A 20924-nucleotide genomic window follows, 5' to 3' on the forward strand; every position below is an offset into this window, starting at 1 on the left:
TGCTATCGTGTTATAGACCGAACATCTACTACTAATATTTACATACAGTACCTATAAATGACACATACCTTTACCTATGATATCACTGTTCTCACATGCAGTGTGTGTCCCCTAAAGATGAAACCAATATCAGCCCTCCAAACCCAGAGCTTGAATGGTCTGATAACCAAAGTGTTGATTCTGAATGCCCTACATATTCTGCCTCTTAGTCTTAAATGTTCAAAAGCAAACAGTAATTTTGGATGCCCTACTTTTTAGACGTCTGACTTGAGACCCATTAGAGGGGACTGGTTTTCAATTCAGTGCACACGACTCAAATTGTGCACCCCAAAATTGAGGCACACCAAGTCACTAGTCACTCTAGAAAATTGTCCTTAATTTCACCGGGTAAGTTTAAGAAATTAAGTAATATTAAACGGACATTGTTCTTAGGTCACATGGTCTAAATAGGTTAGGAACCATGTGGCTGTGAGAAAAAACTCTCCTCGCCAAGGCCTTTCTGGATGGATTAGTACAAAGAAACAGGAGGCTAATATAACTTGCAAACCAGTCTACTTTCTTGAACTTCCACTAAATTAGTTGAGATATTTTTGCCCTCAGTACCATTTTTTTCTGCATGTTTATCAGTTCAAACCAGTGCTTTGAAGGATTTCTTACTGAAACTCGCAACTAGTAAAACCCAACTCCATGGCAGCTGCCGTTTTTTTAAAACCACCTGAACTTGCTGTGTCCTTTTGTCTGAAACCTTACAACTTCCGCTATACACACGCACACATACATATAAATAAATACATTATGGTGAGTGTATCACAACATGTTTTACTTCTTGTCCTATTTCTATTTTAGAACATAGAAATTATAGAAGGTTTAGCCTGTATTTTATGAGAGACCTCCAAGGAACATGAGTGTGCTATAGCTATGTTGTTGATTCAACATTTTCAGCCACAGCCATCTGTCCTCACTATGGGATGTGCTTTTTCTCCCTCTGATTAGAGCCAGTTTCTAGACCTGTTGCACAAAGCTTAGAGGCTCAGACAAAAACCTTCCAGGATTGTCCGGAAAGTAATGTCAATTAGGCATGTTATTCTTCTCTTGTTTTCCTAAACAATCACGTTGCATCATTCCTAAACAACTGCTGCTTTCCACCAGAGAAGCAGCTGCAGGTTTTCAAGGTGAAGTGAGCCCTGTGGTTATCCAGGGCTTGGTCCTACCAGCCTTCTGTACTCACAGCTCCCTTTGAAGTCAGTAGACATGCTGCTTGTAAGCATCTGGTTTGTAAGATACTTTTGAGTCCTTTGGGAGAATAGGTGCTGTATAAATGTAAACTATATATGTATGTATTTTGTCAGTGATTATAACCACAGTCTCATGTGAGCAACCAAGTGCACAATCTGTACAGAGAGGGTACCTAAAGAGAACTATGAAGAGATTTGAGGCACCAAGAATTTGTGCACTAACAGTTCAGGTGGAGAGTTCACTTATTAATGTGATAAACTGTGTTAATTCTGATTTCTTTGTAGCTTTTTACCCATCAAAGAGTTTAGAGCACACTAATAACCAAGTTTTATTGTCACAATTTCTCATGCTTTCTTTTATTAATCAATTGTTACCTAAACGCTAAAATTAAAGCAGGTAATAGAAAAGAAAAAGTGAAACAAGCATTTTAGCAAGAATAAGAGTAACAGTTTCCCTCAAAGCAGTGACTGAGCTCTCTGCTTTCTAGCTGAAATAAGCACTAATACCTGATGCCTTGTGCTTAATCCAGTCCCTTAAATATAAATTCAGTGTTTTGGTAAAATGGCATGCCAAGCAATCTTAATTGTCACTTCCATTTTTGTTAAAGAAATAATAGGGATGGAGCCTCAGCTAGCATAAATTGGCATATCTTCATTGTAGAGCTATGCCAATTTATACCAGTTGAGAATCAGGTCCATACAATATACTCTTATCCTGCTTACTAAATTAAGGACTGATTGCTTTCCTCACTGTGTGTTTCTCTATAATTTTAGTAGCAAGCTGAAAGATATTTTGATACCGGAAAAAAGTGGTAAAAATCAAGCATTATTGTACATAGCTCTCCCTTCTCATCAGCAATTTGAATCACACACTTTACTGTGTTGGTATATTGTGTCCTGTTAGGGGGCATGGGAATAACTTACAGTTCTGTGTGGGGTTTTATTTTTTTATGATTAAAAATGTGGTAGCAAAGCAAAATTCTAATTTGCATAAACATGATTTACATATGCTGATTTTATGCAGGCAGTGTAGATTATTTTGCGTGATGTTTTGGGGAACGTGTCCCTGAAATTTGTTGAGGGATCGGGAGGCACAGTGAAGATAAAAAGTATCTGTTTAAGGAATTTTCGTTCCTCATTATGGGTATGATTTGACAAAACATCACCCTGGCTGCTGTGCCAGTCAAAGGCTTCCACAGCTTTGCATTGCCTTGTATAGGGAGAAAGATTAATAGACTTTATCCCCCTCACCCCACTCCTGAATTACGTTCTGTGAGCTTTTCTCACTGTGGGTCACAGTAAAGGCATTTTTGGTGGATTGCTAAAATCTCCTCTGGTTGTGAAATAAATTCTAACATGAGTAGCAGGTCCTGCAATGCAGAGGGGAAATGAGAATTGTTCTTTGTGAGTTTCAGGTTTTGCATGGCAGTGCAATATGTTCCTCATGCACCATGAGCTGGGGAGGAAGGGACTCACTGGATCTAATTCCAGTCAGTTACGGCATATTGTGTATATTTCTGAGTATAAATCAGCATTGTTAATAAACACAATGAACTAAATGTTGTACCCCTGTTGTGACTGAGGCCTGACTGCAGTGTATTTACACCAGGGATTAATTTAGGACAGAGAAATTAGGTTTGTATTGATATTAATGATCAGACATAGCAATATTTTAATTCCACCAGTAATGTAGGAAGCATTCTCTGGAAGAAAGAGAATAGATAAATTTAAAATTGCTGCCTTTTATCCCCCATGTTTTACTATAATGTTTATAATATAATATTGTGTGTTTCTCTATAAAACATGATACATATGTATTTAAATAAAGTTGTATATATAAATTCAGAAGCCTGGGAATTTGTAGATTAGTAGGTACATTGTGCCATTGTTTAAATGAAAAGCTAACAGCCTTTACAATGTACACTGTACAGAGTCGTGGTTCAGTTTTTGTCCTATACAAAACCCCGGTCCGCAATTAACTTTGTGCAATGGGTTATTGAAGGATTCTGGATTGCATTGCATTGATTAATGCATTGAAGATTGTGTTAATATAGTAAGAGTTTCATACTGTAGATTGATGCCTTGCATTATATATTTCTTCAACTCTTATATGTTTATAAAAAAGGGTTTGATTTTTAAAAAAAATTTACATTGTAAAATAACGGCAGAAACCGTTAAAACTGTGTTTTATATTGTTTGAAGGGGGGAAACTTAAGTCACCTCTCGGAATACCACCAGAAGAGATGTCGGGGATCACCAGTGAATTTATACATAACATATAGCCTGAGTTAAGGAAGAAGTGTTACCCTTTAGTCTTTCTGGCCTCACAGCGGTGCTTTTAGATCTTCTGTGCTCACAGATGGAGTCGGGTAGTAGGGCTGGAGGCAGAGCGGGGAGCTGGAGCTGGATAAAACCAGGAATTAGGAGTGGAGAGTGAAGCAAGGGAGAAACAGGACAGGTGAGAAGGAGCAAAACCCAAAAGAGAATGCAAAGAAGTAAAAGACTGACAAAAACAAAGTAGTAAAGGAGAAGAATGCAGAAATATTTACTTGTGGCCTCACTAATATATTGTGAACTGGAAAAAAAAATTCTATTGGCCATCAGGGAACTGGACTTGGCAAGCTGGGGATTGGGAACACTGTGCGTTGGGATTTACAGAGCCAGCAGAAAGCCACTGATGACCCATTTATCCAGGCCCTCATCTTCCCTCTAATATCTTAAACCCCTGCATCAGGAGTCCCATTCCAGTAGTCCTGCTAATGTCCATTGAAAAGGGTCTTAGCTCTAATGTTCATTAAGAGATTTCATTCAGTGGAGAATCTGTCTTCTCAGGCAACTTTGGCTAAATTTCTTTCCCTCTCCTTACTCTCTCAGTGCTACCAGTTGGTAATGGGGACTAACACAGGGGTGGGCAAACTTTTTGGCCCAAGGGCCACATCAGGCTTGCAAAACTGTACGGAGGGCTGGGTAGGGAAGGCTGTGCCTCCCCAAACAGCCTGGCCCCCGCCCCCTATCCACCTCCTCCCACATCCTGCCCCCTGACTGCCCACCTCAGAACCCCTGACCCATCCAACCCCTCCTGCTCCTTGTCCCCTGACTGCCCCCTCCCAGGACCCCCCCGCCCCAACCACCCCCTGAGACCCCACCCCTTATCCAGCCTCCCCTCCCTGTCCCCTGACTTCCCCGCCCCCTATCCACACCCTCGCCCGCTGACAGGCCCCTTGGGACTCCCACGCCTATCCAACCCCCATCCCCTGACCACCCCCGAGAACCTCCACCCCATCCAACCCGCCCCCTGCTCCCTGTCCGTTAACTGCCCCCCCTCCCAGAACCTCCGCCCCATCCAACTGCCCCCGGTCTCCTGACTGCCCCCCGGGACTCCCATGCCTGTCAAACTGCCCCCTGCTCCCCAACCCCCAGAACCTCCGACCTATCCAACCACCCCCACTCCCTGTCCCCTGACTGCCCCCCAGGACCTCCTGCCCCTTATCTAATCCCTCCCACTCCCTGCCCCCTTACCATGCTGCTCAGAGCGGCAGGACTGGCTTATTGGAAAGCCTGGAGGTGGGTGGGCACAAGCCGTTCTGCCCGCGCAGCAGTGTGGCTGCAGGGGAGGGGGGACAGCAGGGGAAGGGGCCGGGGACTAACCTCCCCGGCCAGGAGCTCAAGGGCCAGGCAGGACAGTCCCGTGGGCCAAATGTGACCCACGGATCATAGTTTGCCCACCTCTGGACTAGAACATGGTCGGAGGAGGATTCTTGTAGGCCAAGTATATTGAGGAGTCGATTTTGGAGCTCTATAAAGGCAATCTCTCAGTCTGGCATACCTCCCATAGATGGGAGTCCCATTCTAACAGACTGTAGCTGGTCTGTTGGATTGGGACTCTCACTACTGAAGATAGTCAAGTTGCAAGGAGACTGGTGTCAAGGAAGCACAGAGACAAGTAGGAGTGGTAAGGGCTATTGCCTGGAGACAGAGCAGGAGGGCTGGCGACAGAGCAGTGAGGGCAAATGTAAGTTGCTGGTGGATCTGGGCAGCTACGTCAGCCTGTCTTTGTAGGGTTAAACTCAGTTATGACACATAAGGCAATAACTCCCTTTGCATTTAAATTTGAAAAGTAGCCATATCTGGAATCTCATGAGAATTATGTGTTTGGAGTTTCTGGGGACTGTGGCTCTTTAACTAAAGGAACGAGGAAAATAAATAAATAAAAAGGTAGACTCTTGGGGAATAAGCTTTGGAAAAAAGTATCATTGTTAAAATCTCCTCTCCAAGATTGAATATTTTAATAAAATAATAATAATGGAAAGTCTGTGTTTAATATGGAAACTAAATGTAACAATTAAAATGAAAAATGGAGGGATTTTAATTCTGCTTTAAGCAAAAATCTCAACGATGCTTTAAATGTGGAGTTGCTACCATAGCTGCCGTAATAAGTAGAGGGCTTTAAAAGGGACTGGGGACTGTAACCAGTACATGGAACTTTTGTGTATTGTGCATGAATGTTAACTACCATTGATACTAATCTTGTGACGTAGAGAATGAATATGGTGAATTCTTCACACATCTCATTAAAGTTTAAAGTGCATAGAAGCAGACTGTGTTCTGGAAGCTGAAAGTGCCAGGTAATTGCTTTGTGTATCTCTGAGAGGATTACCTCACACCAAAGCCTTTATTTTAACACAGGCACCATTATAATGAGTCGCTCAGATCGCTCCAGTTCAGGAAGGAACTCATGAGAAACAATTGGCCTATAGAAAGAGCTACTGAGGATTTCCTTTCTTCATTGGACCCAGGTTTGTTTGTTATGGTAAACAGTGATCGTTGTTTTAGAAGTGAAACCAATTCACCTTTACCAGATTAACCTAACTGCGGTGGGAAAGTTGGACATAGTAGCTCATTCTTCTGATGGTTGGAGCTTTATGCCAAAAATAAACAAATCCAAATGCCTTCAGAACTGCAGCTTCACCTTTGGTTGCAGTGATTGCCATATTGAGATAAAATTGTACTCCATTTTGGGTTGGTATTTTCAGGTTTTGGGTTTCTAATCCCTGATAAATCTTTTAAAAATCTGAAATATTTTCTCTTGAAGCTGTAACTGTGAGAATATGAGTTGCTATCGTGCTGATCTTACATAGAGGGAATAAGCCAAAAAATGAGGAAAAGGTTAAAAAAACATATTGAAAAATATAAAATTACTTCTCATTGTAATGCTAACATTGGACTATGTGCAAGAATGATTCAAAAAGTGCATACATAATGCCCCAGTAGTATGTTAGTTTATTATTTATTTATTTTATTACTACAATTTTGGGTAGGAAAACTCTAAAAATACTGAATTAAAAACAGAAGAAATGCTCTACTTGGGGATTTTCTATTTCATCATTCTACTCCCTGGGTCTGTGGTTTGTTGAGACACTACTAGATTTCTGAGGGCATTTACTTTTGCCCCCACAGTACTTGAAACGTTTTTAGGCATAGATAATCTCTCTTCTCTTACATTAAAGTTTCTCATGATGACATAAGGACTTTAAAAGCTCCCGCTCTTCCAATGAGCGCTGCCTAGAGGAAGGTTAAGTTACATGTTGACAGATTGCCCAGAAGAGAGTCACAGTGGATCTGTTTTTCCTCATCTTGATTATGCACAGAATAGGAAGAAGTTGCTCCCCTCTCAAACCATACACTGTAGTTAGATGAATTCATCACTCGTATCTATGACTATGAAGATATTATAACTTGGCACTTCCAAATGATATTTCTTGCTGCCAAGAAACCTCCGGAAAGCAGTTTTTTGTGCTGCATCTGACTTTCCACTTGAATCTTGTCATTGTCACTTGCTAAGGCAGCCATTAACCCCACAAGGAGAGACTGCAGACTTCTAGTTATTGCATCCACTGACTGTAACATCCTTACATAGTCTAAGAAGGTTTAATTAACCACTGATGTGTGACGGATTCACATTGGTAACTGCCACTGGTGTAAATGGGTTAATAGACTGCTGAATGCAACTGTCTTTTGACAACTGTAAGACTATGCTCTGTAGCCATTGTGAATTGAATAATGATCTGGGTAGCACTTTATGTAACAGTAAAAGGAAAACACTAATTTTCAAACTGATCATTTAGTTTCACATAAAGTCTTTCTCAGTTTGTAGGTGATTTACAGTCGACAGGCCAGATTTACACCTGCAACCAAGATCCACTCAATGCGGCACAGACTGAGTGGGGCAGTGAGGGTATGTCTAAATTACAGCTAGAAATGAGCCTCCCAGCCTAGGTAGACAGACTCAGACTAGCTGGGCTCCGGGTAGTGTGCATCTTTCTACTCAGGTTGGTAGGCTTGCTCCCAGCTGCAGTGCAGACATACCGTCAGGGAGCTTCACGATTCTCTGCCCATCTCCAGACACGAGTTAGAGTAGCTAAGGATTGCTCTAATCTATGCCAGCTGGAACTATCTGGAGATGGTGGGAGCACAGTGTGATCTTGTCACTCACCCTCCCTTCCCTCTACACTGGGCTGCTGTGGAGGATGGCATATTTGTTGCCTGTGTCGTCTCTGCACTCTCTAGGAAGATGCAGGAAGTCTCTGCTCCTTTTGTGCCACATGACAAAGAATCTGGGCCATTGTCAGCATTTGCCAAGATTTGCTATACAACCTAGACCAGGAAGTTGCTGCAGTGTCTCAGTAATCCTGAGAGAGAGGTTAGTAAATGCTGACTTTTTAGTGGCAAGCCAGTGCAACTATAGAATTCTCAGAGCCGTATGAAAAAGTAGAAATGGGTGAATTTGGGCTCTTCACCATCTTTGCAAAAAGGCTTAATAATCAGAATCTAATAGCAGGTTTGTGAAGCATGATGAAATTAAGTTTAATTTTGCATACAAAAAAGTTGAAGCAAAATTCCAACAAATACTTTGTTTTTTTGCAAAATGTACGCAAAGTGACACCTAGGGTTTTTTGTACAGCCTAGTTGTCATAATTTTGTCCCTCACTGAATTCATCTGTACTTAATGTACATTTTAAATAGAAGGGGCCAATGAGGACAGATACAGACATCTGGATTTTAGACCAAATGACTGCAGTTTTATTAATTCTGCAATGGTATTGCTACTCGGTGCAACCCATCCTGGCAGCAATGGAAAGGAGGAAGGCCATCGATGCTCCTTATGTCATCTGCCTTCCCCCTGAGCTCCCAGCCACAGGACTTTACAGCCACCTGAAAACAAGGCCTTATCAAAACCTGCATTATTCTCAAGGTATGTAACCTATGATGATCTGGAAAACCCTCTAGCCTCATAGGATGCCTCAGACTTATTTCACCTCCAGCCCTTTTTCTCAGGGTTGTGATGATGTAAAAGGAAGATAATAGCTGCTGAAAAGTTAACTCGTTGAGAATCTCCAAATTATTTTTCCTGATGGCACTGGAACTTTTTGCTATACTTTAATTATTTATTTTATGATGATAGTATTCTTTTCAAAAACTACAGTAAATACTATAACAGTATTGTTTGCTAATAATTTGGAATTTGTTTGCTAATAATTTGCTTTGAAAGGACTTAGAAATGATTTATGGTTGCTGATTCCATGTTAATTCTTCCCTCAGTCCCTTGTATGATATTCTGGCAGGGTTTCACATTCTTGATAGATTCACTGAATTAAGCTTCACATACAGTATTTCTTTTTCTGCTTATGAGACACTTGATCTTCGTTTTATTTGAAATTGAATTCCTTGCATTTCAAGTCTCCAAGTTGCCTTACATGAATAAATTTGGCACCTTTCAAATGCTTTTACATGGCTTAGTCCAACAGCAGTCTTTCTTAATTAAAGCTTGCTGGATCTTAAATCCAGCTCCTTTCTTTGTGTTAATGATTGTTTCTCCTTTGGCTAACCCTGTCCTTCTTCCCTGAATGACATTGCAGAGTATGGTAGTTCATTTCTGTCCATTATTGATTCAGTCACACCAATCAAAAACTTGCAAAAATTTTCCCAGTCTTTCTTCTTTTTGGATTTATAGAGACATGGCCTGAAATAAAGGCTGTTGTACTCATCAAAAATTGCAGCACTGGTCTGTGGGCATTTGGGCTTTAGATCTATTATCAATTGTGAAAGGTGGAGATCATTATTTTGCAGGATGTCCTTGAAAGTCTAAGGACATTATTTTTTTCCTCACTGTATTGCCTTTGGGGGAAAAATGTGCTGGTTATATTGGCAGCCTTTTGTAAAACTAGCCATTTGTTAAATTTGGACAATAGTCCAAGATTTGCTTCCTCTTTCAAAGGATTTCTTATTCTGTTTGGATATTTTCTGTGAGGATGGATAGTGTGTTGTCTGTAGTTTGAACTTATGGCAAGCTTGGTTGTTTAAAGTAATCTATCAAAGGGCAGTGCATGTACCTTCAGAGAGAGAATGCTATGAACAAACCAGCTAAAGCTATAAAGCATTTTGTGATGTAGTATTATGTAGTATCTGGGACACAGGCCAGAGTCTACTTCAGGATTTTTTTAAAAAATTATTTTAGTTTGGCCTTTTATAATGAAAAAAGCCATCTACCTCATTTTAAACAGAAAATGTTGCTACCTTCTAATGAGCCACACACCAACTAGAGACTCTTCATGGAAGCTTTATTGTCTCATTGCACGGTTATTCCTTTTTCAATTGTGCTGTTAGCCAAAATTCAGAGACTTTCAGACAGGTGGAGAAATTGATGATGGAGTTGGATATTTCTTTGATGAGTCCTGTTTATTTACAAGTGTGACTGGCGTCCCAGGGGAGCCAACTGAGATCACTCAATTAGGGTGAACTGCAAAGAATGGGTCAGGCAATCCCCAAAGCTGGTGGATATTCCAGTACTTAGATTTACCAAGCCAGCACTAAACAGCTTCTATAACTCCTCACTGGTTACCCAGAAGCCAACAACACAGTTCCCTAAAAGAAGCTCAGCCTCAGGCCTCCACCCAGACACCCAAGTCAAAGATGATGAGGATTACTGAAAATCTTATTCGTCATATAAGAAAGTTCTATGAATCCCAAAGGATCAGAAACATTACCTCCCAGGTTAATGAATCTTCCAGATCTTAGCCAAATTCACGCTTACAGCCAATTCTTATTCACTAAACTAAAATGTATTAAAAAAGAAAAGAAAGAGTATTGGTTAAAAGATCAGTATACCTACAGACATGACTACAATTTCTGAAATTCAGATTCATAGCAGAGATGGTGAGCTTTCTAGTTGCAAAGAGTTCTTTCAGAATTAGTTCATAGGTTATAGTCCAAATGTTTATATTCAGGGTGGTCCAGCCTTGTGGCTGAAGCTTCCCCTGCATGAAGCATCAAGCAGATCTGAGATTAAAAGGATTGGGACCCATGGCATCTTTATACAATTTCAGGCCTTCTTGTGACAGCTCAGAGTCCTTCGGCAAACAATAGGCAATTATGAGTACTTTTGAGGTAGATGTACTTCCTAAGCATTGCCGGTAATTATCCACACAGGTTAACATAAGGCAATTGCCCATTTTCCATCATTCTCAGGTGATTTGCTATACATTTCAAAGAGAGACGAACACAGCGATATCCTGTTTACAGTTAATTTAAATGTTAATATTCCATTTTTATCTCTGAATCAATAGCTATAGTGACAGATAGCCATGTAAACAGTCAGTTCCTAATGTTTGACAAGATGTAAATATACACATACAATTAGTATCACCTCCAATTTTCTAACAATACAGGTTTGCATTTCAAAGTTCTAGCCTATCTAGCATGGAGTGGCCCTAATTACCATTCACATACTTTTCTAACTTGTCTCTAATGATTGACTCTGGGTCAATTAGCCTGCAAGCTGCTTAACCCTTTCTGGCCATACATCACACTTTGTATAAGATTTGTTGCAATTATATAACAGTGGGAGCAACAATGATTTGCATGATCATATTTTAATTAGACAGCATCACAAGAAGAAATTACAAAGTCCTGTTTCCTTGAACACAGAGGAATTAAACAACAGGAGATAGTTTCATTGCTCATAGTCCAAGCCTCTGTTAACCAGCACTCAGCCCAAAAAACTCTCTCTAGGTTTTTACTCAGGACTGTGTTCCCAGTGCTTGTTCTGATATCTCCTTGGCACTTTGCTCCTTTCCTTTGTGTGCTTCTGAGGGGTTTCTTCAATTCATCTCTCTCACACACAGATACACACATCTCTCTCCAATCCAATCAGTCCCTTGCCTCTGAATGATCATAGTCATACCACCGCCTCTTGTGCCACATTAATCTCTCTCCTTCTCCAGACTTGTGTGTGACTTTGTTTTGGGTTGAGGCCCCTGTTGTTTCAGCTATCTATTCCATAAAGGACCTCTGTTGCTTTTTACATTTATCCTGTAATGAAAGGCAGCTGTGAGACCCAATAGGTCTACCGATAACATGACCTTTTAGTTGTCCTTTTAAATAAGCAATGGAGCTTCTCAGCAAGCTTTCTGTTCCTTGTGTACAGTGCTGGTGACATCACAACAGTTCTGGAGAAGGAGACAAGGTGATACTGTAGTTTTCTAGTATGGCACAATTCCTGTTTAATATTAAATACTTCGAGTATTAACTACCTTTGAGAACTGCACAGTACCATATTAAAAAATATCCTTTCTTATAATGCTGAGAGACGTTCAGACTTTTCTTAACTGCATGGAAAACATGCCAAGACTCTAAGGGCTGCACCTAAATCACCTAAAATGGAGCAAGTTTCCTGGCTGCCAGAATCAAGATGGTGCATTGCATGCTGGGTATTGCAATCTCTGCAGGCCATACTTCCACATTAAAGATGAGCGTGGCTACTGGTTGCATTGAGCTAAACTTGATTGCCCATCCCTCTTTTATCTTTGTGGGCAAATTCTAGCTCCGATTCTGTCCAACACCTGCACCATGCATGTGTAGAGTTTTGGTGCTGCTGCTGTTTTTCTTTGTAATATTGCAGAGCCCCTTTTAAATGCTTTGGGCCCATTTTAACCGGCGAATGTGCAGGGGTTGAAAGTTGCCAGCCCACCCTCCTTACTGTGATACAGCTGGTCAAGAATTTTTGATTTTAGAAATTTAACTGACAAATGGCAAGAATTTTCTGACTTTTTTTTGACCAGCTGTAGCACATAGAGACATTGACACCCCGAAATCCTCAAGGGGGTCTGGCAGTGGTACTGTCCCCATTCTCCTAAGTGTGTTGCCAGGGGGAAAGTCACTTGAAGTTCTGTCTGGGGCTTCATAGAAGCCTGTCAATAAAGGCTCCTTGGAGATGTGCTGAATCAACTTATCTCTTGCTTTGCCTGGCCCTGCTCCCTCCTATGCTGCCAATGCTTACTTTTTGGTCTGCATCTATTGTCTCCAGGTTCCTTGGAGGAGCAGGTGTTCCAGGGGGATTGTGCTGGTGAATCTCTGATCCCTTTGGACTTAACACTGTGAGGGGCCCACATATTTTGCTCTATTGGCAGATCTGGCCCTAAAAGTATTATTAATTAGTACTTATATCTTTTTTCATCTTAAGAATGATGTGCATCAGCTCGATGTAAGAGTGATACAGCAGACCTCTGTGTAAAGTTCTCCTTGAAAGTAAGTTAAATTTCACCCATGCAAATAGCAGCCTTGCCTATATAGGGTGTATGGAGGCTGGCCAGCAATGGCTGTAATTGGGTCAAATCCCTACTGCAGGCAAAGTCTGAGACAGACGCAGGTTGAGACTTTCCCAAACGCTCACTGAGTGTCTGGGTTAGAACTTATGAATTTCTGTTTCCCAATCCTATGCTTAGTCTATCTGGGCTTTGTGCCACCTTGCCTTATATTATTAAGGTTGTCTGACACTTCCCATTAAAAGTTTTTGGTTGCTTTTAACTTTGCCAAGCTTTAAGCTTTCAGGATGAAATTTGCCATGCCAGGTACCTGTTTCAGGCTGAACTTTGCTGGAAAATTACAGGAAAAAAGAACCCAGTCATTTCAAACAGCATTTAACCCAGTTTTAAAAAATTCTGGTGACCTTTTCTTTGAGACACTCTTGTGCCTCCATGCTTTGGAGCAGTGACTTGATATTTGGCAGGGAGGTGACCTTTATGTCATGGATGTTCCTTTTGCCACCCCCATGAATATCTGCCTAAATTTGGCTAAGTTATAAGCCTCTGAAAAATTGCAGTTCACAAGTACTCAGTAGAGACTTGTTGGAGCTTTTCCATTCTGTTTTCCAAAGATTTTATCCAGCTGAGAGATGAGCAGGTCTTTCCCTGTAATTGCTGCTCCCTATGATCGCAGACAGCGCCCGGTTGGGCACCTGAATTGAGAGCAGGGAGTCTGTTTCTCCTGTCCTCTCAGTGTGTCCCGGGGTCAGTACAAGGTTTACCATGGCGCCATGGCGCCGGGCCCACAATCAGAAGGGGCCCCAGCCAGCCCGATCCCCCGGCTGGCTAAGCTGGCCAGGAAAGCTGCCCCTGCTCCACCCCCGCCCTTCCTCTTCTCCAAAGCCCCTGCCTCTGCTCCGTCCCAGCCCCACCCCCACCCTGCAGGGTAATCTCCCACCTCCATGCCACCAGTGGTCGTGCTCCCCACTGCCGTATTGACGCCTCCACATTTATTTACTGACAAATAAAATGTGCAGAACTTTAAAATATTGTGCACAGAATTTTTAATTTTTTAGTGCAGAACCCCCTCAGGAATATGGGGTGCTGTGCAGCTGTGATGGTGGGACTGTGAGGAAGGGGTGGGCAGTAGGGAGGTCTATGGGTGGGGGGCACTGAGCGAGCGGTGTGGTGTGCAGGGTGCTGTGCGGTTGTGGTGGGAGGACTGACCATCCTGCACCTTGCCCCATGGGGGACCACAATTGTGTTTGGCGCCAGTCCCACAAAAAGTTAATCCGGCCCTGCCCAGGGTGCCCAAGGGGGAAATTGCCTGTTTCAAATGCAGAGGGACAAGAGCCAGATCTAGCATCGAGGGCCGGGGACGAGGGGCAGGGAGAGTAGACTGGGACAAGAAATCTGGGGTGAGGGAACTGGCATGGAAGTTGGTAAGGGATGAAAGAGGAAAACTGGGAATGGGGTAGGAGACTGGGACTGGTTGGGCAAAGTGACTAGGACTGGGAGCCAGGGAGGGAAACAAAGTGGCGGGGACTGGTTGAACAAAGAGAGTGGGACTGGGAACCAGTAGGTCAAGGGGAAGAGAGACAGATCTGATGAGGGGCCAGAAATCAGGAGAAGAACTGGGAGTTGCTGAGCAAAGAGAGAAGGAAATGGGTGGTGGGGGTGGAGAAGGTAAGAGGCTGAAACTGATATTTGACAAGGAGCCCAGGGAGGAAGACTGTGGGTTTGGTAAATGTGAGGTTGGGAGTCACTGGAGGCCAGTGGGGTGGGGAGGGGAGAGACAAATCAGATGAGGAGCAGGGAGCAGAGACTGCTTGGGCAAAGAGATATTGGGACAAGGTGCTGGTGGAAGATAACTGGGAATGGCTGAGCAAGGAGATTGAGACTGAGAGCAGGAGAGGGAGTCCAGACGGGAAAATTGGGTCCGGGATGAGGAGTAGGAAAGACAAGATTGGGCCCGGACAGATTGGAGGAGATGGAGCTGCAGGGGTCAGTGTTTGGCATCCTAGAGCACACTCCTCTGAAGAGCTTGAAATGGAATCCAAAATTCTAAGTCTCACCATTCCTCTGCTGTCAGCTAATGTCTGTGAAATCCACAGGCAAAAAGCATGCCATCCCCCTGTAGTGCTGGTTCACATGGAAGATGGCAACCTACTACGAAAGTTGGAAGGTGTGTAGTGAATGAGATAGAAGATTGTAGGAAGAGAAAGGATGATCTCATGGTTAAGGCAGTTGAATGCTATTCTGGAGAATTAAATTCTATCCCTACCTCTGCCACAAAGTTCCTAAGTGATGCTAGGCTAGTCACTGAAACCAGGTAATCACTAATTGTGTGTTCCTCATTTTCTGAGTACCTGATTTGAGGGAATGGTGTCAGGTTTACAGAATTGCTGAGCACTCACTGTTGCAACTGAAGTCAATGGAAGCTATGCTTTGAACATATGAAACACTATATAATGGTACATATGGTCCTAGGCATCTCAAATTGGAAACCCAAAATTAGTAGATACTTTTTAACTTAATCTCTCTGTGCCTTAGTTCTCCAACTGTAAAATGGGGATAATGTCTCCTCAGCTTACAAGGGTATTGTGAAATAATTTATTGTGAAAAAAATTAATGTTGGTAAATCACTGTCATAATTTTCCACTGTCTTTGGAGCAGGGTTTGAATAGAGTGCAGTAAATAAAGTATGGGGCCACACATTGAACAACTGGGGGGGGGGCGGGGGGAATGAAAAGCTGATGATTAGATGAGCCCTGTCCACTCTGTGTACTGAATGAGACTGTCCTGTGGGGAAAAAGTGTGTATGAACATGTAATTAAAGACTGTGTCGTAAAGCATGTGCACAGAGGGGCTACACTAAGGTTCACAGGCAACCTTAATTTCCTAACTTTTGAGTGCTTGACTTTGCAACCTTAATAATGTCCTTTTAACATGGTTCTTGTGTGTGTAATTGTGATATAAACCTAACAAAACATAGCAGAAATGTAAACCATAAACACTTACTTTGAGAATAATTGTAAGGAAGTTCTGAGATAAACCACTAAAGGAAGAACATCCACATTACAGTAATTCTGGTTTGTCCTGAATTCACCACCTCTTGCATGTATGGTTACCAGGTACTGGAAAAATATGTGATCTTGCCTACTGCAAGGACTGATGTACTCCCATGGAACAGGGTGAATTAAGGGCAGTAGCAGCCTTAATGCTGCATTTCCTGGTCTCTGGGTTTTTGTCCATTATTTTTCACTTTTTAAAAAAGGTTGATTTAATATTACTAGATTTTATTACTCCTAACCTATATTTAGGAGATGATGCTGAGATAGAAGAAAGGTCTCTAATAGCCTTACTTTACCAGTACACAACAGTAATATTAAGTTTGGTTGCTCTGGGAAAATGCTGGAAGCTGCCTCCGCTCGGTCAGAAGTACTCTGGAAAAAACATAATGACTTCATAGCTGAGAGATATCATCACTCCCCAGTGCATAGATGAAATGGCTAAAATGCTCGTGGGAGCTGTATGCACCCCAGCTGCCTGATCCTTCATTGTGGAAGTCAACGGGATTTTTCCATTAACTTGAATATAAGATCAAGCCTACATCGAGTAGTGAATAGAACCTCAATGGGTGGACTACTAGTTTCTCAATGTATGGCCTATTATCCAGCCTAATACCCTATGAGCCAAATTCATGCCCTTAAATACCCCTTGATTGTATTTCATCTTTGTTGCTTATAAAAAATACTGCAGTAACTGTCCTTTACAATCATACAGATCACCTTTTAAATCCTATGGGCCAAGATATAGTTGGCCAATGGAGTTTGGGTTCTTTTGGGATCTGACTGGTGATTAGACAGTGGACCTCTGTCTCAAATTCCTTACTCTTTTTCCAAGCAGAATATTTCATGTAACTTTTCAAAAGAAATTTGGGTAAAATACCAGAAATAAGTGAAAAACTTAATGTCATCTCATCAACTTTTTTTCATGTTTAATAAGGATCTTCATAAAACTTCCATTTGTTTTTGCTTTTCCAGTTTCCCCAGAGTTAAAGCTGCTTTGCGGAGCTGACATTCTGAAGACGTTTAGTACACCTAATCTCTGGAAGGAGGAGCATATTAAAGAAATAGTAGAAAAGTTTGGTTTGGTGTGTATTAGCCGTGCTGGCTCTGACCCTGTTCAGTACATCAGTGAATCAGAACTTCTGACTCGATTCCAGCACAATATCCACCTGGTCACAGAATGGATTCAGAATGAAATCAGTGCCACGCATATACGACATGCTTTATGCAAAGGACTAAGTGTGAAGTACCTCATTCCAGATTCTGTCATTTCCTATATTAAGCACTATAATATCTACACAGAAGAGAGTGAGAGGGAAAAATAAAGGGGATTTAACTTCAGCCTCTTAAACTACACAACACAATGATAAACACACTAAATGATTGACGTCTTTATTCCACCAAATGGGGAGAACACAATGGCATTTATTTTTGGAAAATCCCTGCAAAGGCACAATCTTTGTGTATGGAGGAAAGTGAAGTAGGTTGTGGGGAGATGCAACTAGCTATACTTCTGAACATTTGTAGAGTAATTCAGAAAAGTTTTTGTATTATATTACTACTGAGGTCATGCTTTCCTAAGCTGTTATGTGCAAAGGGCTATCAGTTTTAAGATCTCCACTAAGAGTTAATTTATATTACATTTCTTCTATTTTTAACACAAATATTAAAATCTTTAGTAATTGTTGAGGGATTCTTGTGATGACTTAAATGACCTCAAGGGCTGTAGTTAGTGCTTTCCCGTATTATAATCTTCTAATACCAGGAACTGTTTCAGTGGTCTTGGCCATTAGCAGATAGTGAGAGTAAAATTATTGTCATTTTCCTTCTCAGGAATATTTTCAATAAACTGCTAAAATGTACATAGTTATTGCACATTTCTACTTTATAGGATCCTGAAAAAAATTATTTCACTGTATTACTTAATACCATTCAGTTTTGTGCGTATATATGTTGGCAGATCAGAAATAAAGCCCTGATTCAGGAAAGCACTTAGGCATGTGCTTAAATCCCATTATTTTCAATCCAGCTCATAATGAGACCTTTAAAGGGGGTTCTTTGCTTTGCTCTTAGTCCTATATGCTAGTCCAGTCCCCTGGCGTAGTTTAGAGCAACTAGCTGTCAAAACCCTGAAGCTGTTGATATGGCAGCCCAGTTATAAGGGAGCCCCAGCCATGCCCCCTATGTCAACATCAAGAAGAGTGAGCAGCACTGGAGATTCTACACTCTCTTTCCTTGCATTCAGATGAGAATTATCTGAACTACTCACTTGATTCTACTGTTCTTGTTCCCTTTCCTTCTTGCATGAATAGCCCCTAGAGATGTCTCAGCAGTTCTGAAGCCTAGTAATGCCAGCCAAAGTTTTGAAAGATTTTGTTAATAATTTATGGGAAGTGGTGAAATTTATCTGCCGCTTTCCCTTAAGTAATCTTTGAGTTTTCCCAACTCAGCAGTCTGTGGATGTCCTGTATAAAATCATACAAATTCAATACAATGATTGTTCACACTATATGCTCTTTTGGTGTCATGGGATTCATTTCAACAATGAGATTGTGTTTTGCTTTGGCTTTCATAGCACACACATGCTGCATTCTACTTTGTGTATAATGCTTAGAAGTTGCAATAAAAGAGGATATTTTCCAAAAACCTGTTTTCTCTGGGCCTGATATGGGAAGGCCTAATTCAGCTGTGTCCTCTGGATTACTGGACAGCTGATAGTTGAGAAAATACTTTTAAGGAAAAAGAATAAAAGAAACAACAAATGCAGCATTAACTGGTGATATGATCAGATATTGTTGGTTATAAAGTGTTTGGATAGTCAGGTGGCTATATATATTTTCAATCGTAGCAACATTTTGGTTGCCAGACACAATTATATAATTCATATAGTAGCTAGATCAGGGTGGGCAAACTACAGCCCGCGGGCCAAATCTGGCCCACCAGCCATTTTAATCTGGTCCTCGAGCCTGCTGGGGAGCGGGGTCTGGGGCTTGCCCCGCTCCGGTGCTCCAGCCGGGGAGCAGGATCGGGGGCCACTCCACGCGGCTCCTGGAAGCAGCGGCATGGCCCTCTCCAGCTCCTATGCATAGGGGCAGCCAGGGGCTTCCTCTCCACATGCTTCCCCCGCCCCAAGCAATGCCCCCGCAGCTCCCATTGGCTGGGAACCGCAGCCAATGGGCGCTTCAGGGGTGGTGCCTGCAGATGGGGCAGCGTGCAGAGCCGCCTGACTGCGCTTCCGCGTAGAAGCCGGAGAAGGGACATGCTGCTGTTTCCGCGAGCCGCTTGAGGTAAGAGCTGCCCGGAGTCTGCACCCCTGAGCCTCTCCCCGTGCACCAACTGCCTGCCCCAGCCCTGATCCCCCTTCTGCTCTCTGAACCCCTTGATCCCAGCCCAGAGCACCCTCCTGTACACCAAATCCTTCATTCCCAGTCCCACCCAGAGCCCTCCCCCTCCCTCCCCACACACCCTACTCCCTAGCCTGGAGCCCCCTCCTGTACCCCTCATTTCTGGCCCCACCCAGGACCCCCAACCAGAGCCCACTCCCCGTCCCGCACCCCAATCCCAATTTTGTGAGCATTCATGGCCCACCATACAATTTCTATACCCAGATGTAGCCCTAGAGCCAAAAATTTTGCCCACCCCTGAGCTAGATACTATGTTAATGGGCATCTTGTTTACTAATAATGAGAAAGTCTGATGTAATTTGAAAGGGATATGATTTGTACCTAAGACAGTGGGTTATTGCTAGTGTACCTGTGTGCAACTTGAACTGTAGTGTTTCTGTAATGAATAATGCAGTGAAAGTAGTTAAGATGCCTACCGAGTAGCTGTTCCTTACATGTCACAACGGACATGGTAAACCATTCAAATGTTGGGCTAACATCTTACGGATCCTGTCAAATTCAATTTTGATGTAGAAGACTCCACAAAAGAAAGGGAGGGAGGGAGGGATTGTGTAAGATGCATGCATCCGATGAAGTGGGCTGTAGCTCATGAAAGCTTATGTTCAAATAAATTTGTTAGTCTCTAAGGTGCCACAAGTCCTCCTTTTCTTTTTGCCTCAAGAGTGGACTCTGGAGCACTGTGGCTTTGGCTGTGTTTCAATGCATGTTAAGCATGGGGTAGGTAGGTAGTAGGTAGGTGGGGTAATTTAACTTAAGGTAGCCTAACCTGCAGTAGTGCAACCACATCTCTATTTTGTCGTATCCCATCTCAGCACTGGTGTTGTATCCTGTGACAAGCATTACAGCTATCTGGGCACATACTGCAAGATTCATATACACAATTTACTGTGCCAATCTATGCTCACATTGGCAGGTGTTGTGGGACAACTTGTCTGCCCTCTCTGGTGACTGCATGCTGATACATGGGTATGTTAGTAGGCATTTTTTTCCTATATCAGACAGCAGACGTGAAGATGGAGAAACTGCAAGGCAAACTGCACGTAGGACACTGAGCGGGAGCTGAGCAGAGTGATAATCCACTTCCAGTCACAAGGCTAATGGGAAGGTACTGGAGGATCATCATGTCTTGATTGTTGTCCCTGGCTGCACATTTTCACTGCACTTCCTTCAGTAGCAGTATGTTATCTCAGGATCTGCCCCATAGCTCAGGGAGTGGTCGCTACTATATGATGTAGCACTGATAGAGACGTGTAGCTGTTTAATTTCCATATTTACATAATCTGAAATTACAAGGTTATAAATTAAAATGAGCTTTGGGTGTTGACATGCATTTTATACTTACAATAAAGCTTGGTATGTACTATGGAGATTTGTCTGGATAGGTCATGTAGCTCTTCATTAGTTCAGCTCTTTGCAGCAGGATACCCTTTGCAACATGAGTCAAGATAAAGGGTCAAGGAAGACATGTGTCGTGTTACTTGCATCTGATTTCAGATGCCGTTTTCCCACTCCAAAATCAGATTGACTACACACCTTTTGTCTCTGAGTTGGAAGATTGGAGCTGGAGCACACATGTCACCCTTTTGCATCAGTATGTTATGCACAGTTACATTTTATTTACTCCACATACATCTT

The 20924-nt window shown here is 42.3% G+C and overlaps 1 protein-coding gene across 1 annotated transcript in view; it reads left to right on the forward strand.

The window, feature by feature from the left end:
* NMNAT3 (nicotinamide nucleotide adenylyltransferase 3) overlaps positions 1 to 18461 on the forward strand; it is a 77820-nt gene extending 59359 nt beyond the window's left edge. Inside the window, exons 4-5 of the mRNA XM_077827035.1 lie at positions 5922 to 6031; positions 16861 to 18461. Coding sequence (XP_077683161.1) covers positions 5922 to 6031; positions 16861 to 17210 — 460 coding nt within the window. The 3' untranslated portion in view covers positions 17211 to 18461. The remainder of the gene's footprint in view (positions 1 to 5921; positions 6032 to 16860) is intronic.
* Positions 18462 to 20924: the final 2463 nt, after the last annotated feature.

The sequence above is a fragment of the Eretmochelys imbricata genome, chromosome 9, assembly GCF_965152235.1.
Source record: "Eretmochelys imbricata isolate rEreImb1 chromosome 9, rEreImb1.hap1, whole genome shotgun sequence".
NCBI lineage: Eukaryota > Metazoa > Chordata > Testudines > Cheloniidae > Eretmochelys > Eretmochelys imbricata.